At 39.5% G+C, this 15,088-nt stretch overlaps 1 protein-coding gene across 5 annotated transcripts; it reads right to left on the bottom strand.

Moving 5' to 3' along the window:
• Positions 1-3,738: 3,738 nt before the first annotated feature.
• pold4 (DNA polymerase delta 4, accessory subunit) lies at positions 3,739-11,122 on the bottom strand. 5 transcript variants are annotated; one of them, XM_071902936.1, is made up of 6 exons: positions 10,981-11,122; positions 8,935-9,050; positions 8,655-8,669; positions 7,737-7,820; positions 6,464-6,578; positions 3,739-3,843 (listed from the first exon to the last, which is right to left on the bottom strand). In XM_071902936.1, exons 2-6 carry the CDS (start codon positions 9,035-9,037, stop codon positions 3,819-3,821), a joined length of 342 nt encoding a protein of 113 aa, XP_071759037.1. In that variant the 5' UTR covers positions 9,038-9,050; positions 10,981-11,122; the 3' UTR covers positions 3,739-3,818. The 5 variants fall into 5 exon arrangements, with proteins under 5 accessions (XP_071759037.1, XP_071759038.1, XP_071759039.1 ...); XM_071902937.1 differs by lacking the exon at positions 8,655-8,669 and having other exon boundaries at positions 8,920-9,050; XM_071902938.1 differs by lacking the exon at positions 8,655-8,669.
• Between the last annotated feature and the right edge of the window lie 3,966 nt (positions 11,123-15,088).

Here is a 15,088-nt window from a genome sequence, read left to right as displayed (position 1 = left end):
ATTTTGGGGGCAATACTGCATACTTTGTGGAAATTTTGGCTTGAATATCGGCACAAAATATCAGCTATCAGCAGCTCTGATCCAAAAATATCGGTATCGGCCTTCAAAACCCAATATCAGTCAAACCCTAATTTAAAGATATAATAATAAATTTAGAACCAAATCAATTAACGTTACATTCTGTGAGTTCCTATATATACTCATTCCCAATCCAGTGCTCATCTTCCATCATGACAACCAAATTACTATTTCCACTAGGGTTTGAACAATGTGGGTTTTTGAAGGCCGATACCGATATTTTTGGACTGAGCTGCTGATAGATGATGATTTTATACCCATATTCCATATTTTAAAATTTCACCAGTTTCATGCTAAAAAAAATCCAAAAAAGTATTCAGTATGGGATACAAAATTCTCCATTGAAACCCAGGATAATAATAACAAAAATGCATGCACATATTCATATGGAATCCAATCAAAACATCTCAGTCAGGTTAAGGGCTTTCCATAGATGACCAGTGTAGTATAGATCAATTCTATAATAAATAGTAATCAAACTGCATCATATCCATCATATCAGAGGTGGACCATACTGACTGGACCAGATCTGATTTTTAATAACAAGACAATATCGACAATTTCTACCACACATTACGGTGTGCTGTACTTCAGTACTACCTGTTACATGAGAATTACACACAGTTACAGCATTATTTGGCTGGGGAATCATCTGCATAGCCAGGCAACCACACAAACTGGTACCCGCAGAGACAGACAGGCCCAAGAGAAATGAACTACTGTAGGGTGTGAGCTGGGTCTGTGAAAAAAAATAATCTAATTGTGTCCGATCACACTGGTCAATACGCATTTTAGGCTGAGCGGCTGTGAATGGCTGGTTGTCCTCGGGCTCGCTAGCGTCACGCCAAATGCCATTCAAAACTCTGGCAGTTTAATGTTGTCTTGCTTATCCACAATGGTGCATAGTCTACCTGGTGTAACATGACTTGGGGCCTTTTGCGGAGAGTTAGGAGCCATACACCCAACACAGCAAGTAGGCTAGCACTCATTTCAACAAAAGTTCTACTTTTAGAATTGGTTCCTGTTATTCCCACAATATTCTTCCACCACAAAATACACCGTAGTGGGCGTTAGCGAGCAGCATGAACCAATTATAAAACAGGAAATTTCATAGAAATAAAGTGCTGCATGGTGGATTGTCTATACGCCGAATTTACCGGAAGACTCTAATGATTCGCAAAACGCATTCAGTCTTGTTATATCAGGTATGTAGGTTTGCCGATAAGCAAGGCAACATTAAACTGCCAGATTTTTGAATAGCATTACCGTTTAAATCTTTACAAGAGAGAACGCGAACATAGCGGCGCTGGAGGATCGCCTGAAAATCACCGCTGCCAGTTTGAGCATTGACAGCATTCACAATTATTCTGTCATCCCTGCATTCCCACAAATAGCCTACTTCAGCAAAAGCAGCAAACATCAAACGTTTCATAAACGACTGTTTGCCTACCGTTATCTTCTTTCCTTTCATTTCAAAGCCAACGAAATGAGTAGAGGCTATGGGCTATAGGCCAAATAAGGCTGAAATACCGGCCAACAAATACATTTCTGACACCTCCAGTCGTCTACTAAACGTTTGAGAGACAATATGTAGATATTTCCTGTTATTATCAGAACAAGTAGTCTAAACCTATGTTTTTATATCGCAATGTAACAGCAAATAACGTTACTCTATTACGGCAGGACTGGCTGTCAGGTTGCTCACACCCCCATACATTTGCTGACAATTTGTTATAGCTGCATATAGCTGCTGGTTATTAAAATATATCAAATGCGTACGTCAAATATAGTAGGCAGTTAAACGGGAGTGAATTTGCTTCCAAAACAAATGAGTGCTGAAGCATTTTAGCCTCGTGCTAACAGTTAGCTAGTAAGCTATGGGTGCTGTAAGTGTCTAGCTATATTATAATCCTCTGGAGATGAACAGGTTGCTTACCAGAGCAGTCGGTATGCCCGTGTGTCGCTGGCAAACTATCACTACAGTTTAAATAAGCCAAAATATATCAAAGCACCATGGGTTTTGGATGGAAACCGCCACAGTAGTGAAACGAAAATAGCAGAAAATAGTTTGGAAAAATATTTTTTTTTACAACAGGCTGTCTATCCCGTGGAAGCCGCTCATGAGTGAAAAATCATCAGGACGATATATTGTCATAGGAACAGCATCTGATTTCCCCAGTAGTACAAAAAAAAGAAAAGAAAATTCTGGTCGGTTGAGAGATTAAGGCTTAGTTAAGGCAAATGTTTATTCTAATTCTCGTTTAGGGCCAGTCTATCCACACAGCCCGGTGTTATTAGTCCTTATCCTAGCTGGAGAAGTGTCGGTAGGTCGGTAATATTAGGCCACGGCAACCAATATCAAACTCGCCAAATTAGAAAATATAACTTCCGGTCTGAACTTTCAAAATAAAACCGTTTTTGACGAAAATGACTTTTTACAAGGAAATGCCATGCACCACCATACAATATAATCTTTTGAGTAGCTATTTCAGAGCAATGCAAATGTTCCAGTGAGTATTTTGATACATTTTCCTGTATTGTACACCTAATACCGAATTACTGTTGTTTTCCCTCAACACTGTCACAGATATTACGCTTTAACTTTTAAGGCAAAATTACCTAACTTCCGGTGATATTGTGGCTAAATTTGTCTGGCTTGACGCAGCTGCCTCGGAATGAACGTGATTAACGGTGTTTGCCGTTGCAGAAAACCAGCGGAGCTGAGGATGAGCCAATGAGAGGCTTGGGTATTAGACTGACGCGATCCATCAGCGAATCGGGTAGTAGAATTCTCCATGGTCCCGCCTACTGGCTCGCATCCCCCCTCTGATCCCAATCACCAACCGCTTGACCAGTCAGCGCGCCGTGCGTCTGCTGTCACTCGATCGATCGACGTAAGGACCAATCAGCAGCGCATTCTGATCGATTGGCGTTGCTGTACACCAATAGAGCGACACTATTGACAAAATAGAGGCGGGATACTGCGTTTAAAGTGACAGGCCCAGTACCTTCCTCTACTCCTAACGCGTATCTGTCATCTGACCGAATGACTAAGTAATATACTCTTTAACAAAAGTTACAAAGTACTTAACAAATAGGCAATGAAAAGAAATGTAATGGTCGGCCTATATTTTCATCATACACATTACTACATTGATTTTTCTGCCTCAGTATGTTCTACTGCTGTTATTTTGCAGACCCCCTTATTGATGTAATTCATATTTTTTTCCATACTTTTCATTCAAACATTTCTACTTAATACATTAGAATTGCTGGTTGCTCCCGATTTGCTTTACTCTTATTTATATTCTAGTTTTCTTTACTGTATGCCATTACCATTTCCTGCTGCAACAACCATTTTTCATAGTATAATGGCTGTAGATAAATTAGACTATTGCAGTGAAAATTGGTTTATTTTATGTGTAGCTCACCCTGCTTAACCCAACGTAACCTAACCTTAATGTTGACCCAATTCTTGACTCTTTTCAAGATTAAGATCTATGAAATGTGACAAATGTCCTTTGTTGGATTTTCCTTATCTGTCCTTGATAGTAATGCAGAACTCTCTCTCTCTCTCACACACACACACACGCACTTTCTCCAAACTGTAGGCTACCACCGCCCTCCACCAATACCATCTCAAGAGAGAAAAGGCCAGTCTTTCAGTAGAAAATGGACATTTTAATAAAAAGCTTAGTGCGTTGAAGAAAACCAAGGAGAGGACGTCCTGTTATTCTTCATCACAAATGATAGTCGCTCCATAAGCTGAAAGACAAAGCACACAATCAATATGAATATGTGTGAGAGGGCTTTTCATAACAGGATATTGTCTCCATATTTTAATTAGATATATCATTTTATCATAATATTGTGAAAATAATGTCCTGAGTTGTGAGTCAGTCATAATACTGCTGGTTTTCTATCCTACCAGCATGTTAATTGCAGTTAATTGCCTTCAACTGGTGTCCAAATTTTAAAATAACCTCCAATTTGATGGCTAGGATGAAAACTAGTTTATATCATAGTAGAAGCCAAATAGCCGCTATACCATCTTCTGCCAGTAGGTGGCAGCACCTCATTGTGGTATATGCTTTTGTTCAACTTGAGTACTACTGTTTATGGCGACTGTCCTATGCCTTAAATTGTGAATTATGCTTAAATTATTAATTATTTGGACTACAAGCTTGTATAAAACAAAATTGCTGACGCCACACAGACACAACTGCTTTGCTCTCACTTAATATTTGGGACGTCTGTTCAGCTAGCAAAGTCCGGCACGGTAGCTAACAAAAGCAGTAAGAAAATATTTGACACTCGAAAGGCTGGAGGATAATCAGTGGAAGAAACTACGGACTGGAAGGACTTTGGAATGTCATGCATGCTAACGTTTCTAAACGACGTCAACGTTTTTCCCTTGGTCAAACAGTGTGCACTTTATGGCCAGAGGCAAGGGCGTAGGTTTGATTTTGACATTGGTAGGGACACAAATGGGGGAGGTCCGGAGGGGATGTAACCCCCACTGGAAGCTGAGGCATTTTACATTTATGATAGACTTCTGACCGCCATTTCATATCATCTAGATCAGTGATTCTCAACCTTTTTCATATCGAGGACCCCTAGTTTAGTCCACATTAGAGCCATGGACCCCCATTTGATGAGATTTTGTCTCTCGGACCCAAATCTGAGAATACTTTTATTGTTAGATATGATTTTGATCCAGAATCCCATGACTGTCTGTATTGTAGGTAGAGAGATAACAGTGAAACTATGATCAAAACAGTAATTCTTCTACATTCTGTAATTGTGTTAACTATTTGTAAATTAAATAATGCTGAAGTTTAACAATTCATCAATTTGCTGGGGACCCCCTGGAACCTCCTCAAGGACCGCTGGTGGTCCCCAGACCCCACGTCGAGAACCACTGATCTAGATAGTTATGGTAGCCAATACACTCATTAACAGACACACAGACACAGGGGAGTAGCACATTAATGAATCCTTTACTCAAATTTGCCAGCTGAATGGGACTTTGAAGAGCACATTTTGTTTTAAGGCAGGTACTGTAGTACTGTTGCCTATTCAAACCAACGATCTGTATTTACATTTAAAATAATAATAATAATAATAATGATAAGATATTGTAAACTATATCCAAACCCTACATACAAACAGCTGAGTGTCCACTGCCTTGCTCCTATTTGAAGGAGCCAAACACATGCCTACGCCTGTCATTAACAGAGATGAACTGTTGGCATATTTGTTTTACATCAGTGTTGTCCAGTGTGGCACACATCAGCATTGTTCAGTCTCACTTGTGACATGTAGGCTACTTACGGTCGTCACCCGTCACAGACGCACGCGACACGGTACTTAAATAAACTAACTTTAATGGCTAAACACAACTGTTACTAATATAAAATAGCATGGAGTCTTCACTCGCATGCTCGCCGGTAGGCGGAGCTTTGGCTCTTCTTGCGTTTCGTTACAGCGTCCGTTGCTATGCCGACGCGGGACACCAATGCACTACACCAATGCAGCGGGACTCGTAGTAGAGAACGCGATCTGTTAACATTGACTAGACACTGACGGACAAAACAACGTTTATTGTCAATCAAAATAATTGCTAGGGACATTTCAGAGTCGCTTGATATTGGTAGGGACACGTCCCTACCGTCCCTACCCAATTCTACGCCCTTGGCCAGAGGTAAGCAAAATGGTGACCACAAAGTGTGTAAATTAGTGCCGTGCACTGAGCATCACTTACACGCCCATTCCCTGTGTCCACACATTTTTATGGTCCATGGTAATAATACATTCAGAGATAGCTATCAGATGTCAACATCTGTCTCCTTATATCCATAAAACTGAGTGCTGTGGCAGAAGTATTTTTGTGCAACTGCGGACATTGATGGAAAGCGCTCTGCATTTGATCACTGTATGAGCAATGCAATGCATAAGCATATCATAGTTTCATCATAACAGTATCAGAAAATCCCATAATACGCTATACATATCATATGCTAACTCTTCTCAAGCTACAACTCAGAGTGGTTTGGAGTAGAGGCTAGGGCTATTTAACATAGAGTTGACCTTTACTTACGTCGTCACTGAATGGACCTACACCAACACCACCACAATCTTTTTCAAGTATCTCTCTTTTTCTAGCCTGGTTGTTAAATATATTTGTTATCTCATCTGTTAATGACTTAACAGATGTAGAATGATGTAGTTGATCTCACTTTACGCAATACAATGAGTTTATGAAGCGGTCTTGACCTTTTCCAAATACCCCGGTATATGATAACATTCAGGATACCACCCAACCCTAGTGTGTGTGTTACCTCTGGCTGTACTGGGGATCAGTGTGTGTGTGTGTGTTAGTTACCTCTGGTTGTACTCGGGGTCAGTGTGTATGCGCAGCAGCAGCAGGTCTCTGATCTCCTCGGGGGGGTTCAGACCATGAAGCTTCGCCCTTTCCCACCTCTGCAGTCTAGTGATACCTGGAGAGAGAAAGAGAGAGGGAGAGTTGATCATTGATGCAGTATTCTATATTATTAGACCCTCTTATATTCCTGGATTGGAAACATTTCAACGTCACATCACTGAAATGACATCCAAAGCCAGGGAATCGTGCAGAAAATGATCGACAATGCTCTGCAGTTGCCTGTCGCTGCCTCTAGATGTCAGTGAAGGAAAGGATTTTTGTTCCTCGAGTGTTGACTGGAAGGCAGCTGCCTCCTACATTCAGTTACCATTTGAATAAACTTTTGGAATCGCCTGAAATCCAGTTTGAAAGACGTTGTGCCTTTTTGAATGCTCAACAGGAGTCCATTGAGTCAGTTGGTGCTGACGATAACCGCTGATAGAGAGTTCAAATATTGACCAGTCTCTTGCTTTACAAACCCCTACTTGAGTAAAGCAAATTCTAAAGTAAAGAAAGCTATTTGGCTAAAAAATGCAAAAACAATAGGGGTGTGTAGGTCCAACAATCCATTGAAGACTACATGCAAGCGGAGCTCACACTCGCAAATGGAAGAAAAAACTTCTCAAACCAAGATGTCTAAAACTGTAAGTCTGCATTTTATTCTACGGCTGAACAATAAAATGAAAGGTTTTCCACTGATGATACGGCATCTCTAAATCATTTTGCACTTTTTTCACCTTAGCATATGTCACTTTATTGGTCAAATGTAGAATAAAATAGAAACTTTGCATTCAGACATCTCAGACGTTTTCTAGCGTTTGTGAGTGCAAGCAACCTTTTGCATATGGTCTTATTTGGAACATTGGAAAAAGTCGATGTTATCTGTACCTGAGAACAGATTATGAAGTGGTGGAATATTTCTGTCATGACAAGAGTTAGCCCGGTTCAGTTCTCTCTTGTATGGAGAATATCACGCCAAAGGTTTCTGAATCAAGGATCCACTCATGAATTTGAATCCAATCAACCAAGCACCACTTATTTCAATAAAATGTGAACTTTTAAAGCTGGTTAAAGTTAAGATTTTATTGAAATAAGACTTGCTGAGGAAGGGGAGAGTGTTACTCATTCACTTTCCCTGCCCAAATTTTCCCAGCCAGTGCAGGGATTCGACCCAGCGAATAACCTCTAAGCTACCACTACTTTTGAATTGTGTGTGTGTGTGTGTGTTTGTTACCTGTGCAGGGCCCAAATCTCCAGTCCAGATCAAACTGTCTCAGCTTCTGCAGCTCCTTCTCTCTCTCTGTTTCAGCTTTAGCCTCTGGTTGGACAAAAATGACAATTCAAGTAACGATACGATTCAATACACGATACAGGGTTCATGATTCAATACAGCCACAATACGATGTAATAAATAAAAGTTCAATGACAACAAAGACAGACTGTGCAGAATTATGTTTATTTCTGAGACGCAAATCTTTCTAGCGATGGCGTTGTCTTGCTAGAATTTAAACAACAATATAAAAAAGTCATTACAAAGTGTAAATAATATAATTTGGATGGAGAGCTTGTGAAATTGTGATGGTCAAGCGTCTCATTTGTGATTACTACAGCAGAATAACATGGAGATAATATTATATCGCGATACTTTTTTGTAGTTTGGGTTTCAGTATGAGTTTAATGCTGTGTGTTGAAATTGCTATGTAGCATGTTGCTGGTTTTCACCTACAACAATATGAGTGGTATAAATAGTACTTACTATTTGGATTATGTATTAGATTGTGTATGTACTTAACACAATCAGTTGCCATGTCCAAAATCTGTTCAGTACATATACACCAACGCTGCTAATTCCGGTTATTTTCAACTTGGGCATTGCTTTCCTAGTTTTTGCCATCATGACGGTTGATTGTGTTCAAAATGTCATCATTTTACACTTTACAGGGTACCTTTAGGTTTCAGAAAGCCAAATTTAAGACCAAAATAAATAAGCAAAGCTGGCAAAAACCAGCTGATTTCTGACTGAACATAGGTATTGAAAGTTGTGAAACTATAAGTAGACAGAATAAGAAAAAAGACACCAGGAAATTAATTAAGGGACATGAAGTGCAACTGTGTTGAGTAAAGCAGATATGATGCAGATTGTACTACCAACCTGTTCTGGATTCACCTAAGAGTGGACAAAGAAACCTGTCATTACATGGTGAAAATATAAGACTTCTAATAACTGAATTTAAGACATTTGTATACTTTTAAGGCCTTAAATCTATAATTTATGACTTTCCAGATATTTCAAGGACCCGCAGATACCCTGATTTTAATAGTAAACTCCCAGACACTGAATGGCCCTTTCACCTTTCTGAAATATGGAGCCACAGCTAGCTGACACTCCACTGCCACAAAAGCCTACAGCTAAACACCGAGCTGCTGTTCACCTTTCTGAGGTGGAGAAGGAGGCATCTTCTCTCGCTTGCGGCTCCTCTTTGCTTTCTTCACCACCTTGAACGTATCTGTGATCAGGCCGCGCTTGGTTGTCATGGTGACAGATTATCTGGAAAACATAAACACATAACATCAGCACTGCCAAAAAATATGTCAAGATCCCACATTTTCTCCCAAATCAGATGCACCATCAATGAGACCCCCTCTACCAATTCCAGTATTCACATAGGATTCACTCACTGAATTCACCACATACATAATTTGCCTGAACTAACTAGGGTTTTATTTGTGGAATACAGTTCACCACCTTTTAGGCCGATATACATCTTTGTCATAAATTCATAGTATACACATCATAGCAAGTAATATAAAACAGATGCAACATATATAAAGATAGGGGATTATAAGGGGAAAAAGCATAAATTGATGCTTGTCTGAAAATATAATTGATCACTGACTGGAGAGGTCACAGTTATTAATTAACACTACATGACTGACTCTGTTCATCAAATGCAAGAGTTTATTAATAACAGCATAACATAACTGTATATTTGTATGTCCATGATGATTTTGGTCATACAATTGTTAGTTTTTGCTTTGAAACAGCTATAAATACATAATATATAAAAAAAATAAAAAAAAACACTTTCAGACATTACTAAACATGTCTAGGCAAAGGCCAGTTAGTATAAGGTTAGCCACAGTACAAATATAACTTCCGTCATAACTTTCAAAATAAAACTTTTTCAAGCGAACGTGTGTTACCGAATATCATGTTCAGTAATACAATATAATCTTTCAATATTTACTTTATGGCAATGTCATGATTGTTGTTCATTCCAATACTTTTTCAAATGGTAACCGATTTTACGCTTTTATTTTGAAGGCTGCCTACCTTCCGGGATAATCTGGCAAAATCTGGCTAACTCGTACTGTAAATTTCAAGAGTTTCTGCATTGCGTTGTCTCGTATGGTGATAACGTCACACAGAATTCCATAAAAAATCTGGCTCAAAAAAAAAAAAGTCTAACAACACATACTGTATATGTACACCCCACATATAGCCTAAAAACGTGCCAAGTTAATGTTGAGTTGCTCATCAGCAAACACAGCCTATATAACTGCATCTATTCAGAATTTAAACTGACCTGCCTGCTATCCCCACTATCTTCTTCCACAGCACAGTGGTGGGTGACAGCGAGCAGTGTGGACCAATTGTGAAAGTTGAAATTGTATTGCATTAATTACAGTTGTGCTTGGTGGATCATCTATATGCCGATTTTATCAGACGACCATACAAACTCGTGCAAGATCATTACTTGTGTGTCTTGTCTATGAAGTATGTGCGTTTACTGATGAGTAAAACAGCATTAATTTTCCTGATTGTTCAAAGTAGGCTGGGGTACGCTCTGCCCAGAACCTGGTCCATTAAGGGTAAGTTACTCTCCTTGGTACAGAAGCGTATTGGACGGACGCGTGAGCATTCACCTGGAAAAAAGCAGCCCAGTTATTTCCAATTTATTACATCTTCTCTCATAATTCTGAGATAATTTTCTCATAATTCGATTCATTTCCCCCGTCAATCAACTTTCAAAGTGTCACAACGTCAAAACCAAGTCGTGACTCACCAACATATCACAGCGTTGGCTCGGTTCTCTTCATCTGCTTTAGCGACGCATTATTTTTAAGTAGGCTACCGAAAACGGCTGATATAATCAGAATGAACGATAGAAAGTCATATCTTGAATTTGGCCAAAAGGAAGCGCATGCGCAGTTCTTTTTTACGCCCGAAGTTACCCAATGCTGTGAAATTTTGTTGAATAACGATTTTGAGTGTCATAACAACATTATGAAACTAAAGTTGATCTGTGGGGAAATGAACAGACGACTCCTTCCCTTTCCCGTTCAGGTTCTGGGTCAGGTTCGCTCCATACAATACAACAAGCTCGTTTCTGTGTGCATTGTGTGTTTTTGCAGCATATGAAACATAACACTGGATTGACCGACTGCCTTTTTCCAGAAACGAACGTCCAACCTACCTGGTTATCCCAACAGAAAGAAGCTGTATGTCCTGATAGCTTATTTTGTTCCGTGTGGAATATTTTCTTTCTGTTCATTCAGTCGCTGCGAATCGAAACCATCGACCAAAACAAATATTTTAAAAGGCTTTTTCTTCTTCATCTAGTGTTTCAGCAGACCTGAGACCAGTTGGTAACGTTGCTGCCACCTGCCGGTTATTTTGCATATTACATCCCAATACCATCTGTCTGCAGCCGTTTTTCCAATATTTGTAAAGGTTCACAGTTTTGTAAGCTTTACTATTCACAGAGAAACTGAGTTTGATACATTCGATTTATGGATATAGTATTTAAAAAGTGCAATAAGATGAATCAAATAATAGACACCTGCTTCCTCTTTGCTGTAAATTGTAAATCCAAGAATTACATTTTAAAATTTCAAAGAGAAATCCGAGTGTATAAGGGATATAAAAGTAGAAACTTTTTTCTACTGAGTCTACTGCGAAACTGTTTGGTAGGGTCACATTTGTGACTTAATTGGAAAGCCACTTCTTTAATGACAAAGAAGAGACAGACAGACAATAATGTCTATATATTGTCAACAGTTTTGCTGAGTTGCCACTGTTCTGCCAGTCACTGTATTTGTATCCTGTTGTTTCATTGTGTACATGGAGCTCATTTTCAGCAATAAATAGAACAGAACCCCATCCTGTTTGTAGGCATGTATTCCAGCAGGGGGCGCTGCCTACCACCATAACCAAACCAGTGGCGCCTAGTCTCTTTATGTGTGCAATAGAATCAGGCAGTTATTTGTTCACACTGACAGTCAGTTGGCTCTTCATTTTTTAGACTGTGGGGAGGAAGAACATTGTTTTCCTTTATGTTTCCCTAAAATATGTAACAAGGCACATGAAGTACATATCATAGCTGTTGGCTAAAATGTATCTTCAAAGGTAAGATGCAGTTAAACTTAAATGATATCCGTGGGGAAAATGGGTCATTGCAGCTGCAACTAGATAGATAGATAGATAGACAGACAGACAGATCGACAGACACACATACACACACACACACACACACATACACACACCTCAGATTAGATTATATGGTAAGCGATCTGGCAGGATGGAGGGTAAGAGAGACACAGAGAGGGAAATACCAAAGAGGGAGAGTGCAGAACAGGTCAAAAAGATTTGTATTGATTTTGTGGTTTATGACCAGAAGGAGCGAGCGAGGAGAGGTAGAGACAGAGAGAGAGAAAGGCTGCAATTGTCCTTTGCTTTTCTGTCACCCATAATCATCATTATATTATTTTTTAATTTTTTATTTAAGTAATACAAATATAGCTACCAATTAAAAAATATCACTTCCTCTTAATATCAGACTAAAATTTAAAGGTACACTATAATAAACATAATGCAAACAACCACCAATATAAACAAAATTCAATTATACTTTCAGATTGATTCTGATACTCATAAAGATTTATGTCAGTCTAAAAAATGTGGTAAACTCAATTCTGAAAATGAAAAGATGGGTAAATTACTTTTGAAATGAGTAATATATTACTCTTTTGAGAAAAAAGCCCAACACTGGTTAGAACAACTTATGAAATGCATCCTAGTTGTAGTAAAGCAATATTCCACTTAGTTTTAACATGGGGGTTATTTGGCACTTGACCACCATGAGAACCAGAATATAAACTAATCACAGAGATTAGATGCAGCTGGAGAAGTTTGTAGAGTTCAGATTTTTACTTCCCAACAAAGCAGGGTCCTTCATCATTTTGCATTTCTATTCTTGGTTTACACTAAAATTAGTATATAAATGGTATCCCTCCATTATGTTCTCTTCTATCAATAAAATGCTATTTGGCGAAATCATGTTCTAAAACGTTGGACCCAGTCAGTTGAAAATCACAGCAGCAGGATCTGTTGTTGAATCTGTTCACCAACGTGTTAAATGTCAGTTTTCAGTCTATTTTCGTGGCTCATTCAAATGAATGGGAAGTAACAATCTGAAAGCTACAAACTCGTCCAGCTGATCTTGGTGATTAGTTTATATTCTGGTTTTCATGGCAGTCAATAACCCTCATGTTAAAACTAAGTGGAATATTGCTTTAAGCATAGACTTAAGTGAAATGTCAGGGACAACATTCAAACATTGCAAACTTTTCCCACCAACATGTCAACTTGTTAAATTGGAATTATTGCTCATTTTTTACAGTGTGGTCCCTATTAAAGGGTCAAAAGGTCCAGCGCAAACTGTTCAGTAGTTAAACATGGCAGCGCAGCTCTCAGGAGTGATGGACTGTGGCGCCTGTGTGTGTATGTGTGTGTATGTGTGTGTTGGTAAGTGTGTGTTTTCTGTCTCACTTTCAGGTCAACATCCGCCGTCAGTCTGACTGGCGACTTCAGACTGGAGGAAATGAGGTGACTTGCTGCCTTTTACACTCTTACAGTTTGTGTGTGTGTGTGTGTGTGTCTGTGTGTGCATGCGTCAGTCTGCTCCCCACTCAACTTTTCTCATAGTGTTTTGCTCTTTTGCTTTTCTTTCCCTTATCTGTTATTCCTTCCATCCTCTCCTCCTCCTCCTCCTCTTTCTCCTCCTCCTCCTCTTTCTTTATCTTCCTCTGCCTTCCCTCCTCCTCTCCTTCTCCACTCTACCCCTCCTTTTCCCTCCTTTTCTTCCTCCTCCTTTTCCTCCCTCCTTCTTCTCCTCTACTCCTTCCCTCCTTTTCCTCCTCTTCCTCCACTCCTGCCTCCCGCCCTCCATCCACGCCTCCCTATGCAATGCCCATTGGAGAAAGGAGGGGGGGGGGGGGGGGGGGGGGGGGGGGGGGGGCATAGTGACATAGGAGAGACAGAGAAGAAAATGAATGATATTTCACCACTTCCTGGTTTTCATCCAATCGCAGTCCATTATGCTCTTGTCATAAGTGACTGCTGTTTTAATGGAGGCCTACAGAGAGTCCAGATGGCATTAGACAGGATCATTAGATTAGTGTGAAATGTTATCTCTTGGATATGGTTTGCGGTGTGTGTTAGGATATATAGACTGATATATGGGGCCGAGATTGGCCTTTTATTTAAAATGGGATCCGGTCCAGTCACTGTGGTCCAGCTCTGACATGATGGATATGATGCAGTTTGTTTAATTTCATTTTTATTGGGTTAGTGCACTAACTCAATACTACACTGGTTGTCTATGGGAAGCCTCTAACCTGATTGGTGATTCTAATGTGGCATTTTGATTCAAATTTCACTCATGGACTGTATGTTTGATGTTATCACAATGTTTTGAGCAAAATCTGAATGAAGACAATTATGAGAAAATGGCTTTTAAATTCTGAGGGAAAACAAAAACAAAACAAAATGGCAACCATAAACAGGAGTCACTAGAGGTTTAGTTGCAACTTTTTCATATAAATAAAAATAACTTTTGCTACTCTCTATTGTCGATTGATACTATACAACAGTGATTCAACCTATAGCCAGTTCATGAAATCTTTTACATTTGCTGTTCTAAACACCTTTCCCGGGAAAAATCCTCTGCTGCACAGGAAGTGATGCAATTTACGTTTACTGAATAACAACAGCAGTTTGTTTGGATTAAAAACAAAAAGGTAGAAGAAATATGAGAAGCAACAGTCTACGCTGAGTGTCTTTATTATGTCGGGCCAGTTTCTACATGGAGTGCAAAACACCACATTCTCTTCCTTCACTGGAAACCTAACATGCTGCCACACAGCAGACTTGCAGTGATAATCAATGAGATTCTTGTTATTCTTGATTTTGGCGATACCTTTGGTGATGAGCGGTCATTGCTTCGGTGTTTTTCATGGATCCAGAAAGTAACTCACTCACATACTCAGCAGATTTTGCCAGTTGATTTGCAGTGGCATGAATGGAAGCTTTACCAAGCAGCAGAGTGGCCGCAGCAGTTGCTGTAGCAAAAACCTGTGTAAGAGGAAGTCATTAAATAGACCGCCTTGTTACCTCCGCCAAGGAGGTTATGTTTTCGGTGCCGTTTGTTTGTTTGTTTGTCAGCAGGATTACAGAAAAACTACTGGCCCGATTTTCATGAAACTTCGTGGAAGTGTGTAGCATGGGCCAAGGAAGAACCCATT

The sequence above is a fragment of the Centroberyx gerrardi genome, chromosome 3 (assembly GCF_048128805.1).
Source record: "Centroberyx gerrardi isolate f3 chromosome 3, fCenGer3.hap1.cur.20231027, whole genome shotgun sequence".
NCBI lineage: Eukaryota > Metazoa > Chordata > Actinopteri > Beryciformes > Berycidae > Centroberyx > Centroberyx gerrardi.
Note: the sequence above shows the minus strand (reverse complement) of the source record. Positions and strands in the feature narration are given on the sequence as shown.

Excerpts from the sequence above, each read along its gene's own strand:
- pold4 (XM_071902937.1), bottom strand. The coding sequence starts at position 9,037 with ATGACAACCAAGCGCGGCCTGATCACAGATACGTTCAAGGTGGTGAAG. Across the intron at positions 7,821-8,919 it reads GAAAGGTGAACAGCAGCTCG|AGGCTAAAGCTGAAACAGAG; the intron begins GTGTTTAGCTGT and ends TTGTCCAACCAG. Across the intron at positions 6,579-7,736 it reads GAGATTTGGGCCCTGCACAG|GTATCACTAGACTGCAGAGG; the intron begins GTAACAAACACA and ends TTCTCTCTCCAG.